This window comes from Macaca fascicularis, chromosome 5 (assembly GCF_037993035.2).
Source record: "Macaca fascicularis isolate 582-1 chromosome 5, T2T-MFA8v1.1".
Lineage (NCBI taxonomy): Eukaryota > Metazoa > Chordata > Mammalia > Primates > Cercopithecidae > Macaca > Macaca fascicularis.
Window position 1 is genome coordinate 170773689 of NC_088379.1, and position 17041 is coordinate 170790729.

Here is a 17041-nt window from a genome sequence, read left to right on the forward strand (position 1 = left end):
GGTTTTGCAGAGATTTCCTCTGATTTTTTTCCTCCCCAATTTCCCACAACCTGTGTTTGTCTTGAGTCTGCTCGGCTGACATGTGGTTTACCTCGCTGACCCTCCTGCCAGGTTTTACACCCTCTCCTCTGAAGAAGTAAAACATTACTGAAGCCGAAGGATACAGAGCAACTCTGCTCACGGGCGCCAGAACTGTCACAGAAAATTTGCTTCCCGAGTATTCCATCCAACTTCCCTTCCTGCGCCCACGTGAGCCATAGCGCCAGCCCATCGGCAAGGTCTCAGCGTTTCCTGCTGCTGCAATCTGTAACTCGATTTTGGATTTTTTTTTTTTTAATTGCAGTTCTGAGGATCTTAGTTCTTAGCAAAACTTTGTTGGTTAGGAGACTTTTACAGCAGTCTGTTTATTTTCTTACCAAAATCGTGAAGACTTGCACACTTTTCCTCCATTCCTGCCCTGCTCTAAGGTTAAACAGCAGCAAAGGAAAGAAATACACACTCGCTGTTTATTTGGGGGGAGGGGAAATATGGATTTGCAGCTAAGTTATCACGATCCTTCGCTCCACCCCCGGTCTGGCACTTTCAACTGACACGTACATCATCTATTAATTGTTGTTTACCGACTCAGATACATAATATATTCATTTTTATCTTTGGTAAAATATAAATGGAATTGTCAGCGCGCTCCTGTCTGTTTGTTTGTCTAAGGCTATCAAAAGAAGTCAAGAGAGGAGGCTGTGGCCCGGATCCTGACCCTGATTGTATGAATAAGTAAGCAGGATGCAAGTGATTGGGTTAGATGGTGCGAATATTTTTTTTTTTTCAAGTTAGGAAGAGGGTAAAAAGACAGGCTGGCGGGGGGAAGGCAAACAGTGCATCCCCAAATCCTCACACTTTTGCTCTCTTGCAGTCAGTTGCTTTGCTGGCTTCTGCAGGCTTTTAAGGTCTCGCGGCGTAGAAATGCCTGGCCCCCACCCCCTTCCTCGGTCTCCCCTTTCAATTCAGATGTGCTGATGTGCAGACCGGATTCATCTTCTCGGAGCGGCGGCGGCGGCTTTGGGCTCAGGCGGCGGCGGCTCGCGCTCGGCCGCGGAGTCCTGGCAGCAGCGGGGACGCGGCGCGGGAGCCCGAGCACTGGTGGCAGCTGAACCCGCGGGGCGCCGCTGGCCGAGCCGCGGCCGCGGGAAGTTCGGCAGCCAGAAGAACGATCTGGCAGGCTACGAGCGCCCGCGCCGCCAGAGCCGAGTTTGCCTGCGCCCTCCCCGCCTCCGAATGCCGAGTTCCTTACCTGCCCTCCGCCCACCCGCGGGCCCCTAGCCAACTTCTCCCTGCGACTGGGGGTAACAGGCAGTGCTTGCCCTCTCTACCGTCCCGGCGGCATCCACATGTCTCCGGACACCTGAGCACCGCGGTCCCGCCGAGGAGCCTCCCGGTGGGGAGAAGAGCACCGGTGCCCCTAGCCCCGCACATCAGCGCGGACCGCGGCTGCCTAACCTCCGGGTCCCGTCCCCTCCTTTTCCTCCGGGGGAGGAGGATGGGGTTGGAAAAGCTTTCCCTGAGGATGCTCGTGTGGCTGGTGGCCTCGGGGATTGTTTTCTACGGGGAGCTATGGGTCTGCGCTGGCCTCGATTATGATTACACTTTTGATGGGAACGAAGAGGATAAAACAGAGACTATAGATTACAAGGACCCGTGTAAAGCCGGTAAGTGGCTCTCCAGGTTGGGACAGTGGCTCTCCAGGTTGGGACGGTGGCGCGCCGGGGGCCGCTGCGCTGGGTTTCCGATGGGTGGCGGTGGGAGCTCACCTGTTTCCTTCCCTCCCGCGTCAGCCCCTCCGCCGCCCCTCCTTCTCTCCCCCTCCTTTCTCTTCCCTTCCCCACCCGCGAGTGGCAGCCGCTGCGGCCCCAGTTAACGAGAGTTCTATGCTAGTGGGATCCGCTGCCAAGCTCCCATCTCCCAGTTTGGGAATAACGTCCTGGAGTTTCTGATCCCTCTCTCCTCCCCCACCGAAATGAAACAAGTCGTAAATATAGCTGGCTGCTGTAGGTTTTAAATTCCAACACTCAGCGGGCTTTATGCATCTGGAAGGGACACCGCCTTCTCCCCCCCGCCCCCCACCAGGGCGCGGTTTCCCAGCGCTCGTTCGAGGCCGAGTGGGCAGGGTTCCCCAAAAGATACTGGAGGATGGCATTGCTACCTCCAGACACCTTGGCTCCCTCTTTTACCAGAAATTTCAAGTGTGGATTCCAGGCTAGAAGGGGATTGTGACAATCTCGGAATAACTCACTTCTAGACGGGATTCTGATGCATTTGCCCATTTAAAATAAACTGAAAAAAAATGTTTTTAAGTTGCTACCCCATTCAAACTTGTGTCTTCCTTCCTGCTGACACCCCAGGGAAATGCAGTCGGACCAGCACTGCCTGAAGCTCAGCTTCTCGCCTCGCAGGGTCCCTGAATGTCCCAGGTCCTTCCCCTCCCTTCTACGCCTCTGGCGCCGCTGCCAGCCTCTCTCGCGCGCGGGGCGGCGCTTCCCTCTCGCCGCCTAAGGTCGGAGACGCACGTGCCCGGGGCCGCTACCACGTGAGCGCAGCGCCTGGGGGCGCCCAGCACTGGCGGAGGCTCCTGTCCGGGCTCCGTGAACTCCTGGTTCCTTGCTGTATTGGGCTGTGGCTGAGGTGATCCGCGCTCAGTGTGGACGCACGAATAACTTCGTAAAGGTTGCACGGTGGTTGGGGCTAACCTAGTGGAGCGGTTTGTAAGCGGAAGGCACGTTGGGTTCCATCCCAAGAGGTGTGGGCTTTAGCGAAGCGTAGAGGAAGGGAGTGGACAAAGTCAAGTATACCTGGGGTTCTCCAGATTCCGTGCTCGGTGACTGGGTTTTCTTCCCTTCCATAACCAGATAAGCATTATTCATCCTCTCTTGGGCCTGGAGGAAGGAGAGGTGTACACAATGAAGAACAATGCTGGAAATTCCCTAGTTAATTTTTACCTTTGATGACACATTGTTCTGACAAAAAGGGTATGTGTGTTCTGTTCACATTATCATGTCTTTCTCGGTGCACCCTTAAGTGCAGATACTTATTCAAAACTCAGAGTAGCTTAGCAGGAGCCTGTCAGGCTGGAACTCAGAATTCTGATTTAATTCGGTTTTGCTGATAAGTTTCCTGCTGTCACTTTTAATAACTGTATCTATTTTCCCACTGAAAGTTTCTTGGGCCACCCCGGATGGTTTGGACAAGGAGATGCTGATTGCTGTGGTGGGTGACCAGTGGCTGGGCATTCCGAATCTGCTCTCTGCAACTCCTTAAATGTACTTTTTGCTAAGAAATTTCTTTTGAATAATGTTGTAACTTGCTGAAAATTGTGCGTTTTCTTGTTTATGGTAGGGTAGAGATGAAGTACATTATTTCAACAGATTGTGTAGGAAAACATCTACTTTGATACCTTGTTGTGTGAAAGATTCAAGTAGATAAGTATTTGCACCATGTGTATTGAAACACACCTCAGACATTAATGTTTAGTTTCTTTAGCAAATAAACATCTAGGTAAAAAACAAAACAAAACAAAACAAAACAAAAACTTTAATAGCATTTACTTTTTGTTTCCCCTTTGATGCTGGTTTATTTTTGAATAAAGCTGCTGAAAGTAAAGCAACAACAAAACCAACGTTGAATGGATTATTACCCTAATCTTATTTCTTCTCTGTTTTTGAGAAGAGGCATACCAGTACACACCTGTGTGTGTGTTCACACGCATGCATGTGTGTGTGTAATGAGAGAGAAATAAGAATGGCTTAAGTGGAGGGCTAAGAAGTATGCACAGAATATGAGTCCCTTTTAAAATTACCACCCTGCTTTTGAATTTAGGCTTCAATTTACCGTCTTGGCTAAAGACGGGCAAAATTTTAGTGCCTCCTTTCTAGCACTGGGAAAGTCAAATCAAAGTTCCAATAACAGGAAAAAAAAATGAAATAATACATTGAAATCCCAAGCAAGAGTCAAAAAAAAAAAAAAAAAAAAAAAAGAAAAAAAAAAGGTCACTGAGATAAGGAAGATGGGGACAGCTCTGTGAAAGACAGCCATGCAAAAGCAAAAGAGAAGGTACTTTCCAGACACTTGGGGCACCTTTGATCTGCCCTTTCCAAATAACAGATTGGAGAGCATGGCCCATGAAATAAAGGGGCCTGTCTGAGCTTCTCTAACAGGGTCTTCATATTCCTTACAATACACAGTGGCTTGGTATCACAACGACAATCATGGCTTTGTGGTTTTAAAGCACTTTTGAGTGCTGGTGTTCACAACAGCTCAATATGGTAGAGTTTGTTACTCTTCCCATTTTACACGTAGGAAAACAGAGATCCAGTGAGGTTACATGTCTTTGTCAGGATTACTCAGAACTCGATTCCAAGTTTCCTGGCTGCAAAGTCTGGCTGTATCTGACAATTACACTACATTCATTGTGGGCCTTTTGGAGGCTTTCATTGAGAAGATAATAGGAATTAGTCCAGGTTTGCCAGGAATCCAGACTAACAGAGATGCGATTACTTGCATATCTGATATAGGTGAAGTGAGGAACATAGCTTCAGATTTTCGAAACTCAAATCCTTGAGGACAGAAATCAGAACTGGTTTTTAATGTTTATCACAGGAATGGATTACTACTGTTAGGAATTTAATATGTTCTGAATACCTTCTTGATATCTATAGACTGGTTGATACTGCCATTTACAAACTTCTTTTCTAAACAAGATCAAATGTGTGTTACCCAATGAGATTTGCTTCTCAATTACAACTTTAAAAATTGTACTATCCTCAACACATTTGTGAAATAGAATGCAATTTGTTTACCTATCAGAACTCTGATTTCAAGTTCATGAAACTATAGGGTAGAAAGGAATCCTTGTCTTAATTTGATAGAATTTTTACTCAGAAAGACATTATAGGTATAAGTGATAGTAGGTAAATATACCCACACAACTGCGGATATATTTATGTAGCCAAATCCATTAGGATAAAATATAGGTATTTTATTTCTCTATATGAGTAGATATACACAAAGATACAGATAATTCAAAAGAATGTCTGGCTGTCTTTCATCAGTGCAGTACACAATCACCTGAATATGTAATCACATTGCTCTTACTCTCTAGGTCAGGAAAGTCCCAAGGGACATTGGGAAGCTGATGCTGCAGGCGCTCATTCCAGAGTAGAGACTGAGGTGTCCTGTTTCATTGTCGTACTATAGAAATAAGTGTTAATCTGAGTATTAATATCTGTGAAGAGCCTGGGCAAATTTAGTTTGTAAATTAATCTTCTGCCAAGTATGTGTACAGATTACATGGAAAAGCAGATACCTGATGAAGTAACTGTGTATTAGCACATACCCTTCCTTCTCTTCTCTCCTTCTCTTCTTCCCTCCCTTCCATTCCTTGCTTTTTTCCTCCCTCCCCTTCTTCCCCTTCTTCTTTCTTCCTTTCCATCTTTTTTTTAATGTATATTTAAGAGAATATTAGGAAAGCTCGGGCAACTGCAAATAGAATATCTAATAGGAGAAATTGAAGAAATTAATGTTTTGAATCTTGGGTAGAGGCATATAGAATTGGTGGAGTAAGATGTGTATGCAGAATGATATCCTTACTCTCTGTAGACATTTGTGAACACCTTGACAAAAGATTTTCTACCTAGAAGCTCCTGAGTAAATGACTCCTAATTTTGGAAAAAAACAAAAAACCCCAAGCATGATTAAAGGTCAGTGCCTTGCAAGGTGAAATTTGCCTGTAGAGGAGCATCTGCAAGCCTGTCTATATAGAAATAGGCTTTTGGTGTTTTAGAAAACTCTTTTTGCTTTTCTTTATAGTCGGTGCTCCAGCGTCCTAGTATGCTAGGCCTTGTGATAATTTTCCTCAGTTTATAATTTCTAGGTTACATTGCCTCGTTCTTTTGGCCCTCAGTGTTGTACTTTCCAGCTGAACTGGCCATTTTCGAATTAGATGTCCTATTCCATATCTTTATTCCATCGTAGTTTTAGATGTCCAAACATTTATTTCTTAGTCGGTGCCCCTCTAGACTGCTGCACTCTCATTTACAAATGTGTTTCATAGAGCTGCCTCACCTAATCAGTTTCTTCTGTTTTAATTTTCATTCCTCAGATCTTGATTTTTTTTTTTCTCTTCTTGCCTTGCGTGCCAACTCAGAAGTGGCCAAAATACGCTGTTTGCAAAAGGGATGGATAAGGCATTATATTCTGTACATTTGAATTCTGCTCCTCTTTTGTCAACAGTAATTCCTTAGTCTTTGTCTTGAGGGCCTACATCCATATTTGGTCCACAATGGCAGTTACTGCTATTAGGTATGAAAAAGATAGATTTTTTTTTTCTTAAATATATTCCCTCAGACTGAGCGAGGTCAAAAGCTCTTCTTTTCCATCCTTTTTGTTTGTTTACATAGTCTCCTGAGATCGTCCCACGTTTTGCTTCTGGATAGTTTCATTCACAAATTCAAAACCTAAGTGGAACCCCTTCTCTTAGCTAGTTGGTGTAATAATGCATAGAATTCTTATTTCAAGTAGGTGCCCAGTCAACCCTACTTGACTCAATGTAGGCCTCGTTAGATCAAGGTGAAACAGTTCATATGGAAAAGTTAACATATAATTCCACAGCTTTCCCTCTTACCCTGATGATGGCTTCCTTTTTCTTCTTCTCCTCCTCCTCCTCCTCCTCCTCCTCCTTCTTCTTCTTTTTCTTCTTCTTTTTCTTCTTCTTCTTCTTCTTCTTCTTCTTCTTCGTCTTCGTCTTCGTCTTCGTCTTCGTCTTCGTCTTCTTCTTCTTCTTCTTCTTTCTGAGAGAGGATCTCACTCTGTCACCAGGCTGGAGTGCAGTGGCACGATCTTGGCTCACAGCCTCGACCTACTAGGCTCAAGCAATCCTCCTACCTCAGCCTCCGTAGCAGCTGGGACTACAGGTGCATGCCACCATGCCCAGCTAATTTTATTGTTTGTATTTTATTTATTTTTTATTTTTTGCAGAGACAGGGTTTCACCATGTTGCCTAGCCTGGTCTTGAACTCCTGAACCAAGTGATTCACCCGCCTCAACCTCTCAATGTGCTGGCATTACAGGCGTGAGCACCCGACTGACAGTTTCCTTTTCTATGAAAGCCTAGTATAAGCCATGTATGGTTCCTCCTTCAGAAACCATATTGTCTTCCTCTATTGTGTATGCAGGAATCCTATTTTTGAACATCTTAGCATTTTTCTCTCATGTGAAATTGAGACTTACTTGCCAATAGTTAAAACCATATTCTTTACAAACCTTCTTATGGTTATTAGTCACCTTAATCATCCTTCACACCTTTCAATCATTGAGGTCTTGACGTGATCGCTTATAGAAAAGCGATTCTTCTGGAACTCAGGTAGGTAGTATCAAGTGCAGATAATTTGCCATCATTCATTTTAGAATATTATTTATTCTAATAGTGCCTTAGACCCATCTGCTTAAAGTATGTAAAACTAGGACCCTCCTTAAGCTTTTCTAAGAACACTTAGAGAAGACAGAGGCAAATAATCCATTTAAAATGAGGTATTGCACATCCTGCTGAGACCATCTGGTGTCTAGGGAAGTGGTGGGGGTGGGGGAGCCATGTTGCTCCCCTGAACTGTGAGAACTCCCCCCTGCAGCATCTTGAGCTCAGACTTAGGCCAGGACTCAGGGGCCTGGCAAGGTTCCTGAGGATGTAGGATTTCCTCATCCTCAGGATGAGGGGAGTTTGGAAACCTCTTACAGTTCTTTCATATTCCAGGATCTGGAATTAATTGTGGACTTATCCTTCCTAAATTGAGGAGTGCAGAGTCCTCTCCCCAACCCTGGATATGGCAGAATGATTTAGCAATATGGCTTTCATGGTTTTTGTCTTTAGTTATCTATTGAATACTAACACTTGGGGAGGAAAACTTAAAAATATATATAACCTCAAAGCTATGGAATGAATGACATAGACTGTGTTCTTTTCCAGAAAGCAGGAGGAGGGAATCCCTTGCTTATTTATTTCATTCTTGCCATTGTGAGCCCTAAAAATGGAATGCTGACTATTGGACTTGGAGATATTGTGGACTGGCTAATGGACTGCTAGTTTTGTCAGCTCTTTATAGAATGTGTGCTAATCCTGTCAAGCTATTCTAAAGAGCTCAACTATATATTTTGTATTAAGAAGTCTACTAAATTAGGTGTTAACTGAAATCCAGAAAGTGAAGCAAGGTGGTGTTTATCTTACTCAACTCTTCTCCTGCAACTTACATTTAGAGTTTAAGCTTTAAAAATTGCTATCCACTACATTTTTTAAAAGAACTTCCTTGAATGATAATTCTAAAAAGTTGAAACCATACATTAAATGGGTCAGAAGTGCTCTAAATATGTTATTTTTTCCCAACTCAAATCTAGTTTTATGTATTGGTATGCTACTCGAAACATTCAACTCAGTGTTTAAAAAAGTCTTCAACAGTTTTTAACGCACTGTACCATTTTACAAGTCAGGGGAGTTGCTACAGAGGTGGAGATAAAAGGCATATATTTACGCTCAGCGTTTTAAATATTCTGCGTTGTTGAGCTTTCCAATGATGACATTTAATTTGTGTGATGGGTGAGGCAGAGTTGGAGGGGTAGAGGGTGGAATAGTTCCCTCATTCCTTACATTTCTCATCTGTGTTAAACTGTCAGCACATGGATTGTGTACCACACAGTCACCTCGGTAGCTCCTGGACCGGTTGCTGCTGTAAGTGTCTTCTGAGCAATCTTCTTTGGCTCTGAGTGTATTTGAAGAGTTTATTGGAATAATCTCAGTTTATTGTAAAGTGTTGGAAACCACCTTGGCATTAGCTCATTTGACTGACCATTCAGAAAAGATGGAACTTTGTTCTTCTGCCCTATTCTTTTCAGAGCACAAATACCTAACAGTTGGGGCTTATGGTATTTTGTTTTTCATATTCAGATTAAAGATAATTAAGTATATGCCTCATTGCATGGAAGTTAAAACCTTTCAAATATCCCAGGGAGGAACACCATGAATAATTCAGAAACACCAAATGGAGAATATTAAAGAAGGGAAGGAGTCCTCACCTATCTCAAGTACCCCGCATATTTAGGAAGTATCTTCATGGCTCACGTCATCATAACATAGTTTACATTTTTGCATTAAAAAATCTAGTCTCCTGTCTTCACCATATTCCCATCAATTAACATTATTGCTCCTTCTGGATACATGAGGAAAACGGACAAGTGGTGAGGGCTTGAACTCGAGTTTCTATATTTCTGATGACTTTCCTTTTTCAAATTTCTCACACTTGGCTCTGCAGCCAGCACAAATGTAGTGAGACTGTCAGTGTACATGGTGGTGGACATCCATCCACTGTGATTTCTTTGTTGAGAATGCATCTTGCTTTTAGTGTTCTTGCGTTTTTATAAGCCACGTACTGTATTGTCAGAGTAAGACCAGAACTTTATAATCACATGGAGTGTAGTGCATGGCCTCCTCCCTCTCGAGAGCGTTCTCTTAGCGTGAGAAGTTACGAATGAAACACCTACTTATGGATGAAACAAACAAAAATGCAAATGACTAATTTTAACAGGATTAGAGACATGTTTGAGGGTGAATAGTGTAGGGGAGACAATGCTGTGTGTAGCCTCAAGTATATGCATTGTGAAAGCAGGCCTTCCATGTCCATTAAGACAGGGGCTGGGTTGGATGTGGGTAGAATTCAGTCGCGAGTGCCCTGTTGCTGGCACAGGCTCTGACATTTTGTGTGGTAATGTGTTGTTTCACACTCTAAATTTGCTGAGTATTCATTGAATTCATGATTATGAGCCCATACAGAGTGCAAGAACATCCTTTCAAATGCAGTTGAAAAAAATTCAGGAAAGTGGTTTACAGTGTACACTATGTATGTAAATGATGTGTGAATGCTTTTGAGAAAACAAATATGCTGTGTGAAGTTACTTAAATAACTTCACTTTATTCAATCCTAACTTGTCTAAAAGCCTAAGGTCAAATGCTTGAAAACTTTTAGAGATAATAGGATCAAATAAACTTCTTGGAACTCTGGCCTGGTTTCCTAAGAGGAGGAAGTCTGGCAAATTCAAAATGTATACCATATGTAATATTTACTATACAGGTATTATAGGATTTTTGAAGAAAACATATTATTATTTAGCAAATTATCATATTTTCTAGGATGAAGAATTCCTGCTTGTACTTGTTTCCTAACAAGTGGTAGAACAAAATCTGGTAAAACAGGCTTCTCATTTTTTTCTTGCCTCCTTCTTTTCTACCTAAGACCTAGGGGAAAATTTTCTTTTACATATGTATATTCTTTAGTCCCAAGAGAAGAAATAGTATATCACTAAACCTGAATGCAGTGTAGCTGGCAGGCAGTCACCGGGGTCAGAATAATTGGGTTTTGGTAGCTGGAACGGGTAAAGGAAATAATGACCTAAATCAGGGCCTCTGTGTTGCTTTATGTTTCTTTTTTTGTTTGTTTGAGATGGGTTTTGCCCTTGTTGTTCAGGTGGGAGTGCAGTGGTGTGATCTCGGCTCACTGCAACCTCTGCCTCCCGGGTTCAAGGGATTCTCCTGCCTCAGCCTCCCGAGAAGCTGGGATTACAGGCAGGCACCGCCAAGCCCGGCTAGTTTTATATTTTCAGTAGAGATGGGGTTTCTCCATATTGGTCAGGCTGGTCTCGAACTCCCGACCTCAGGTGATCCGCCTGCCCCAGCCTTCCAAGTTGCTGTATGTTTCTATTTAGAAAGATATTTGTGAGCAGTTTGCTGGGTGAACTGATGACCAAGAGTTAACACACAGAAAGAAGATACATGTTCAAGGATGAAAATAGTACAGTAAGAACAGATGAACTAGTGACCAAGAGTTAACGCACAGAAAGAAGATATTGATTATAGGATATACTTCCAGTTTGTTCCACGATGAAAATAGTTATAGTAAGAACAGATCTCTGGTGTATACAATGGAACTCAGAAATAGCATGGGGCTTCATACACAAAACTGTATGCTTCAAAAACGAGTGTCCTATATTAAATCTTATTCTGGTATTGAATGGCACTTTTAGCTGAGTGTTTTAAGGTAACTTGGTTTATATCTCCCAGTGATAGAATCAGATTTTGAATTCAAAACTCTGGACTCAATGGGCTGCCGAGATCTGCCTTTCATTTTCTTTCTTTTTTTATATGGGTACTTTTTTGCAGGTTGGATTTGATTTAAAAATTATTTTTTTCAGGTTTCAAGGGGACAGAAAAATAATCTATTAAAAATGTGGGCTTTGGAGTGACAGGGCCATGAGTTCCAATACTAAACCCCCCACATAATAACCATGTGTGGCTTTCGGCAAGTTATTTAACCCCATTACATTTCTGTTTTCTGAGCTATAAAATAAAGGTGATATTATAATTCTCATGATGTTGTTATAACAATTAAGTAATTGTAAAGTACATATCAATTTTTCTGGAACATAACAAACACTGTATTATTTTATTCACAGTAGTATAAATGTGTAAGATGTGGAGGATTTTTAATCACAACTACTCATTTGTGAAGAGATGATCTTTATGAAACCATTTGTGGGATAAAGGTCTTTGTTTCTTCCCATGTGTTAAAACACTTTCATATCTCAAGTCCTCTGAACTTTTCAACTGAGAAGATAAATCCCCCAAGTAGACCTTGTTTGAAAAGATACCAGAGGCAACCAATAGAAAGATTTTTCAGATGTTGTTCTCTTGGCTATTTGCTCATATGCCTAATACACTCAAAATATATTGACAATTTTCAATTCACGTTGACTGAAGTGTGAATAGAATCTTGGCTATATATATAGTCTTTCGGTAATTTCTGGTTGTGTTTGCCATCTGGATCAATTTGAAGAGCTTAGATATTCACAATCTATGTTTACACAGAGCTAAGTTTGAGCACATGGCTCTAAACTACAAATATTCATTAATTCATTAAACAGTTTTTCAACATTCTTATGAAGGAAACAGATTTATCCTTGGGGTTTACAGAAGTGTGCCTCACCTAGTACAGTCTTCACATTGCCATTTGCAGGTGGATGATTACTCACGTATAAATAGTTGTTTATGTATTAATAACACAATTGCATGCTAAAGTTATTTTAATTTAGCATTAGAAAATAGATACTGTTATAAATTATGATAATCTGAATATGTATTCTTACACATTTTTGCTGGATTTTTCTTTACTCAAGATAAATGAAGATTAATATAATATCAATGTAATGCTTTGTGGAGAGCACTGCAACTTTTAAGTAAGTACTTTGTAGGCTTTGTTATTTGACAGAGGACTAGTATGAGTGTAACCAATAATTACTTATGCAGATATTTGGAAGTAGTCTGTGTAAGCAGCTTGGTTTTAAAATCACACAACTTGATTTTAAAATTTCAATTTGTGGCCGGGTGCGATGGCTCATGCCTGTAATCCCAACACTTTGGGAGGCCGAGGCAGGTGGATCACCTGAGGCCAAGAGTTCGAGACCAGCCTGGCCAACATGATGAAACCCCGTCTCTGCTAAAAGTATAAAATTTAGCCAGGTGCAGTGGCGAGTGTCTGTAATCGCAGCTACTCTGGAGGCTGATACAGGAGAATTGCTTTAACCTGGGAGGTGAAGGTTGCAGTGAACCGAGATTGTACCACTGCACTCCAGTCATGGTGACAGAGTGAGACTCTGTCTCAAAAAAAATAAAATAAAATAAAATAAAATAAATAAATGTCAACTTGTTTCTCATGTTCTCCCACATTATTTGGCAGAGCACAATTCTGTTCTTCACACTATATCCTTATTCTTAAATACATTTGAAGTTACCGGGTTCACTTTTTCTACATTTATAGGTCAGTAGAAGCCAAAATAAACAGTAAAATGAATGAAGTGAATGTTTACTCTTTTTATTTCTCCTGTTCTACTGTGATTTTGAAAAGTAAATGTAAGTTTTGCTTTTTAAAAAATAATCTTATCTGGGTAGTGGTATGAAAACTGGAAACAAACTAGACTGGTAGTCAAGAAATGTAAATTCCAGTACTGGTTCTGTAGCTGTATTTGTGTTGCCCTCAGGACATCCCTTGGTTTTACTGGGCCTCAGCCTCTGAGGTTTGGAAGTCTCTAAGGCTGTTCAAGGCCTAAAGCAGTCTGAATCCTGGTGTCTCTGACATTGGAAGCAAGAGCGCCTCTCAAGTGGTACCAAGAAATTGCAGTGCTGGGGGCTTAATGCTGTACACCGAGAGGAAGGGGAAGTTGTTCACATCTCTCCAGGGGTCACTCTTGATAAACCCTCAGGTTTCTGACGGTTTTGTTCATATCATGGCAGCCACCGTAGGCCCTGAAGTAGGCCATGCAATTTCATGACTTGTCTGCCAGAATTAACCCTGAAAGCAATCTATGCCTAAATTTCCCTCCCTCTTCCTACCTCATTACTTCCCCCCCCCCCCAAAAAAAAACTACTAAAAGAGTATCAAGGTGTGTGAGAATAGCAGGTATCTTACATATGTATCAGAACATGTTAGTGTCACATTACCATCAGAATTGAAGGTTGTTCAGTCGGATTGTTTTCACAGGAAAAAATGGATTGGTATATTGGGATGAGGGAAGCCTATTCTGTCGAGTTTGAGGTCAGTGTTCATAATGGAGAGAACAAGAACTACAGGCAACGAAACCGCAGGAAAATTGTTCTGACTGAAAGCATTTTACCAAGTACATGACATGTTAACAGATATATCCTTATATTAATTAATTACTTGAATATATCCTTGAAAATATAATTCTACTTGGCATAATTGGATATTGTTACTTATTTTCGTAAAATTCAGCTCCACAAACCTCTGTTTTTCTTAAAGTGTCTAGTAAGGAACTATTCTTGTTAACTCATTTTACGTATTTTTTTTGATGAGTTTAAATTGTCAAACAAATCATCACCAAAGCAAGTTTCACTTTTGTGGCTTTTATAATAGTAAGAAGGAAGCCCAATAGAAATCGATAACATGAATCTAGGTAGTGTAATTGAATTAGAAGAGCGCTGGATATTCTGTAGGAGACCTAGGTGCAAGTGTTGGCTGTTTTGTTTAAATATATTATCTTGGTCTACCTACATAATGCTTCAGAGCTTACGTTCACACATTTGTAATGTGGGGATAGTGATCCCTAGTCTATGAAACATGGAATGATTACATGTGTAAGGTCTTGGTAAACTATGATGCACTGCACAGACTGAAATTAAGAAAAGCACTATTTTGCACATGGTATGTTTCAGGAATATGCTTGGGGGGTACACAAATAAGATGTGCTCTCTTCCTAAAAGGATTTCAAAATCTACTAGAAAAAAGTAACAAATACTTTAACTATCAAGATAAAAATGCAGTAAACAAAGTACAATCTCCCTTGGTATTCATGGGGGATTAGTTCCAGCACCCCTGCAGATAGCAAAAATCTGAGAATGCTCTAGTCCCATATATAAAATGGCATAGTATTTGAATATAAACCACTCAGTCCTCTCATATACTTGAAATCGCCCCTAGATTCCATGTAACACTTAATACAATATAAATGCTATGGGAATAATAATACTGTATTTGAAAAATTCATATTTTTTAACCATTGCATTTATTTATTTATTTTTGAATATTTTCCATCTGTAGTTGGTTGAATCTGTGGATATGGAGGGCTGATTGTTCTATGGTAGCACAGAGGAGGGAATGCATTAATTATGCGTCTCAGGGAAGGTGACATTTGAGCTGGATCTTGAAGTCCTGTAATTTTCTTCCTGGAGAAAAGATGGGGCAAAACTTTAGAGTCAAATAACTAAGATAAAAGCTGAAGCTCTGAAAGTTCTTCAATTTTATGAAAATATAGGGAGTGGCAAATGGTCTAATGTGGACAGAGCAAAGGATGTGTAAGGGTTAATGCTTTGGCAAAAAATGATTATGAAAGATAGTGTGAAGGATCTTTAAAGCCTGGGTTGTGACCTTGATCCTATTGGCGGTGAGAAGTGAACTTACTGAAAATTTAAAGCAGATCATTGGCTTGATTATAGTCATATGTTGTAAAGAGATGTTAGGAGGTAAAGAGTGAGCTGGTGTAGTTGGTGGAAGAAGTAATGAGAAAGTGGGAGGAGGGAGGCTTGTTAGATTATAGTACAAGTACAGGCAAGCACTGGATGAGTGCTTGCATTTGCACCATGTCAGTAGCCACAGAAAAGAGGGATTGGAGGTAAGAGACAAGTGACCAGCTGGATGACCTTGGGATGAAGGTCAAGAAAGTAAAAGAAAAGAAAAGGAAGAGTCAAAGATGACTTTTTGGTTTCATACTTTAGTGACTGGGTAGACAGTGATACAGATGAACAAAGTATAAAACAATAAAAAAACAAGTTTGTGTTTTGTAAAGCAATTGAATTTGGTTTTGAGAACCCTTTGACTTGCATATAATCCTTTATTTGGTATTACAGGTCCCCTCATGTTGTTGTTGTTCAGGCGTATATTGGTTAAATTTGGACTTTGTGATGCCATATTAACTTTGAAATCAACTTGTCAAGTCTCAACATTTACATTTTGATTGCCATGGCATTGAATGTATGGGTTATTTTAAAGAGAATTATTTTTATAATATTGAACCTTCTAATCCATTAACATGGTATATATCTGTAGTTGTTTAGGCCTCCTTAAATACTGTTTAATATTTAATACTTTTATCTGTAATTTGTGCATGCTTTTGATGTAGATTTATTCATATATTTTTATTTTTTGACGATATAATGTAGCTTTAAAAATTATTGTTAAGACCATTTGTTGCTATTGTGTAGAAATGTGTTTGATTTTTTATATTTTTACCTTTTATCCAACATTAACAGTCTTGTGCGTTTTAATAATTTATATATATATTCTTCATACAGGTAATGAGATTATCTGCAAATAAACATGTGGTTTTATTTCTTCTGTTATAGTCCCTATGTTTTTAATTTAATTTAATTACTTTTTTGCTGTGCTGACAGCGTCCCAGTGTTGCACAGAAGTGCTGACTGAGGGCTAGTTTGCTCTGTTCTTAATTTTAAAGGGAATGCTTTCAATTATTTACCAGTTATTCTATTTGGTATTTTTTTAAACATAGGCACTTTTTATCAAATTAGGAATTCTGTGTTTACTAAAAATGATATAATTATCCTTAGTTCACCATTTAAATTGTAAATTAGAATAATTAATTTACTAATATTAACCTACCTTGCATTCCTGGGATGAAGACAATTTGGGCATAATCTATTCTTTTTTTTTTTACGTCTCTAGATTCGAACTCTCCTCATTCTGCTATTCCTGTTGGGTTTTATTCATTCCTTTAGTACATTTCAAAAGATTTTTTTTTTCCTCCATCACAGCACAAGATCACTTTAAACTAAATTCTCTGCTTGAGTGTATTAGGCTTCTGTCATAATATCAATTCAGAATGCAGACCTATTACCTATTTTAGGTGTGGTTCTTGCTTATGTGGTCTCAGAAGATATTTGTTTTTCTCCCCTCTACTTAGTTTCAAGCTTCCAGAAAATTCTTGTGTGCAAGTACCTGGGGTGGTATGAGTTTAATTGTCATTCTTCCTTATACTTAGAAGCCCCAGATATGGGAATCCCAGATTTTGGGGGGATTATTGTATTACACTTTCCAGCTTGGGTGGACCTTGCACTATGTCTTCTATCCTTAAAGCCCCATGAAACATCAAAATTCAATGGTCATGCCAACAAATTTTGGCAAATGCCCTCAGTTGAAAGCTGGCTTTAGTCTTCTGCTTATCTCTCTGGATTCTCTCATTCTCCCAGCAATGAATGTATTTCACTCTTTTGTCATCTATTGATACATTCAGTGCTTTAAAAAAATACTTCATCTAGCATATTGAGTTATGCAGAAAGCTCGGTACCAGTACCTAGTCTGTCATTGTGACAGAAACAGCAGTCATTAACAAGGACTTTTAAATGTTAAACATCATCAGGGCATTTTCTTAC

At 40.4% G+C, this 17041-nt stretch overlaps 1 protein-coding gene across 2 annotated transcripts in view; it reads left to right on the top strand.

The window, feature by feature from the left end:
• The first annotated feature begins 867 nt into the window (after positions 1-867).
• The window catches only part of TLL1 (tolloid like 1), a 225490-nt gene continuing 209316 nt past the window's right edge, over positions 868-17041 (top strand). Inside the window, exon 1 of one of the 2 annotated variants that reach the window (XM_005556244.5) lies at positions 868-1703. In XM_005556244.5, coding sequence (XP_005556301.2) covers positions 1535-1703 — 169 coding nt within the window. In that variant the 5' untranslated portion in view covers positions 868-1534. The remainder of the gene's footprint in view (positions 1704-17041) is intronic. The other variant, XM_005556245.5, reaches the window with a different exon arrangement.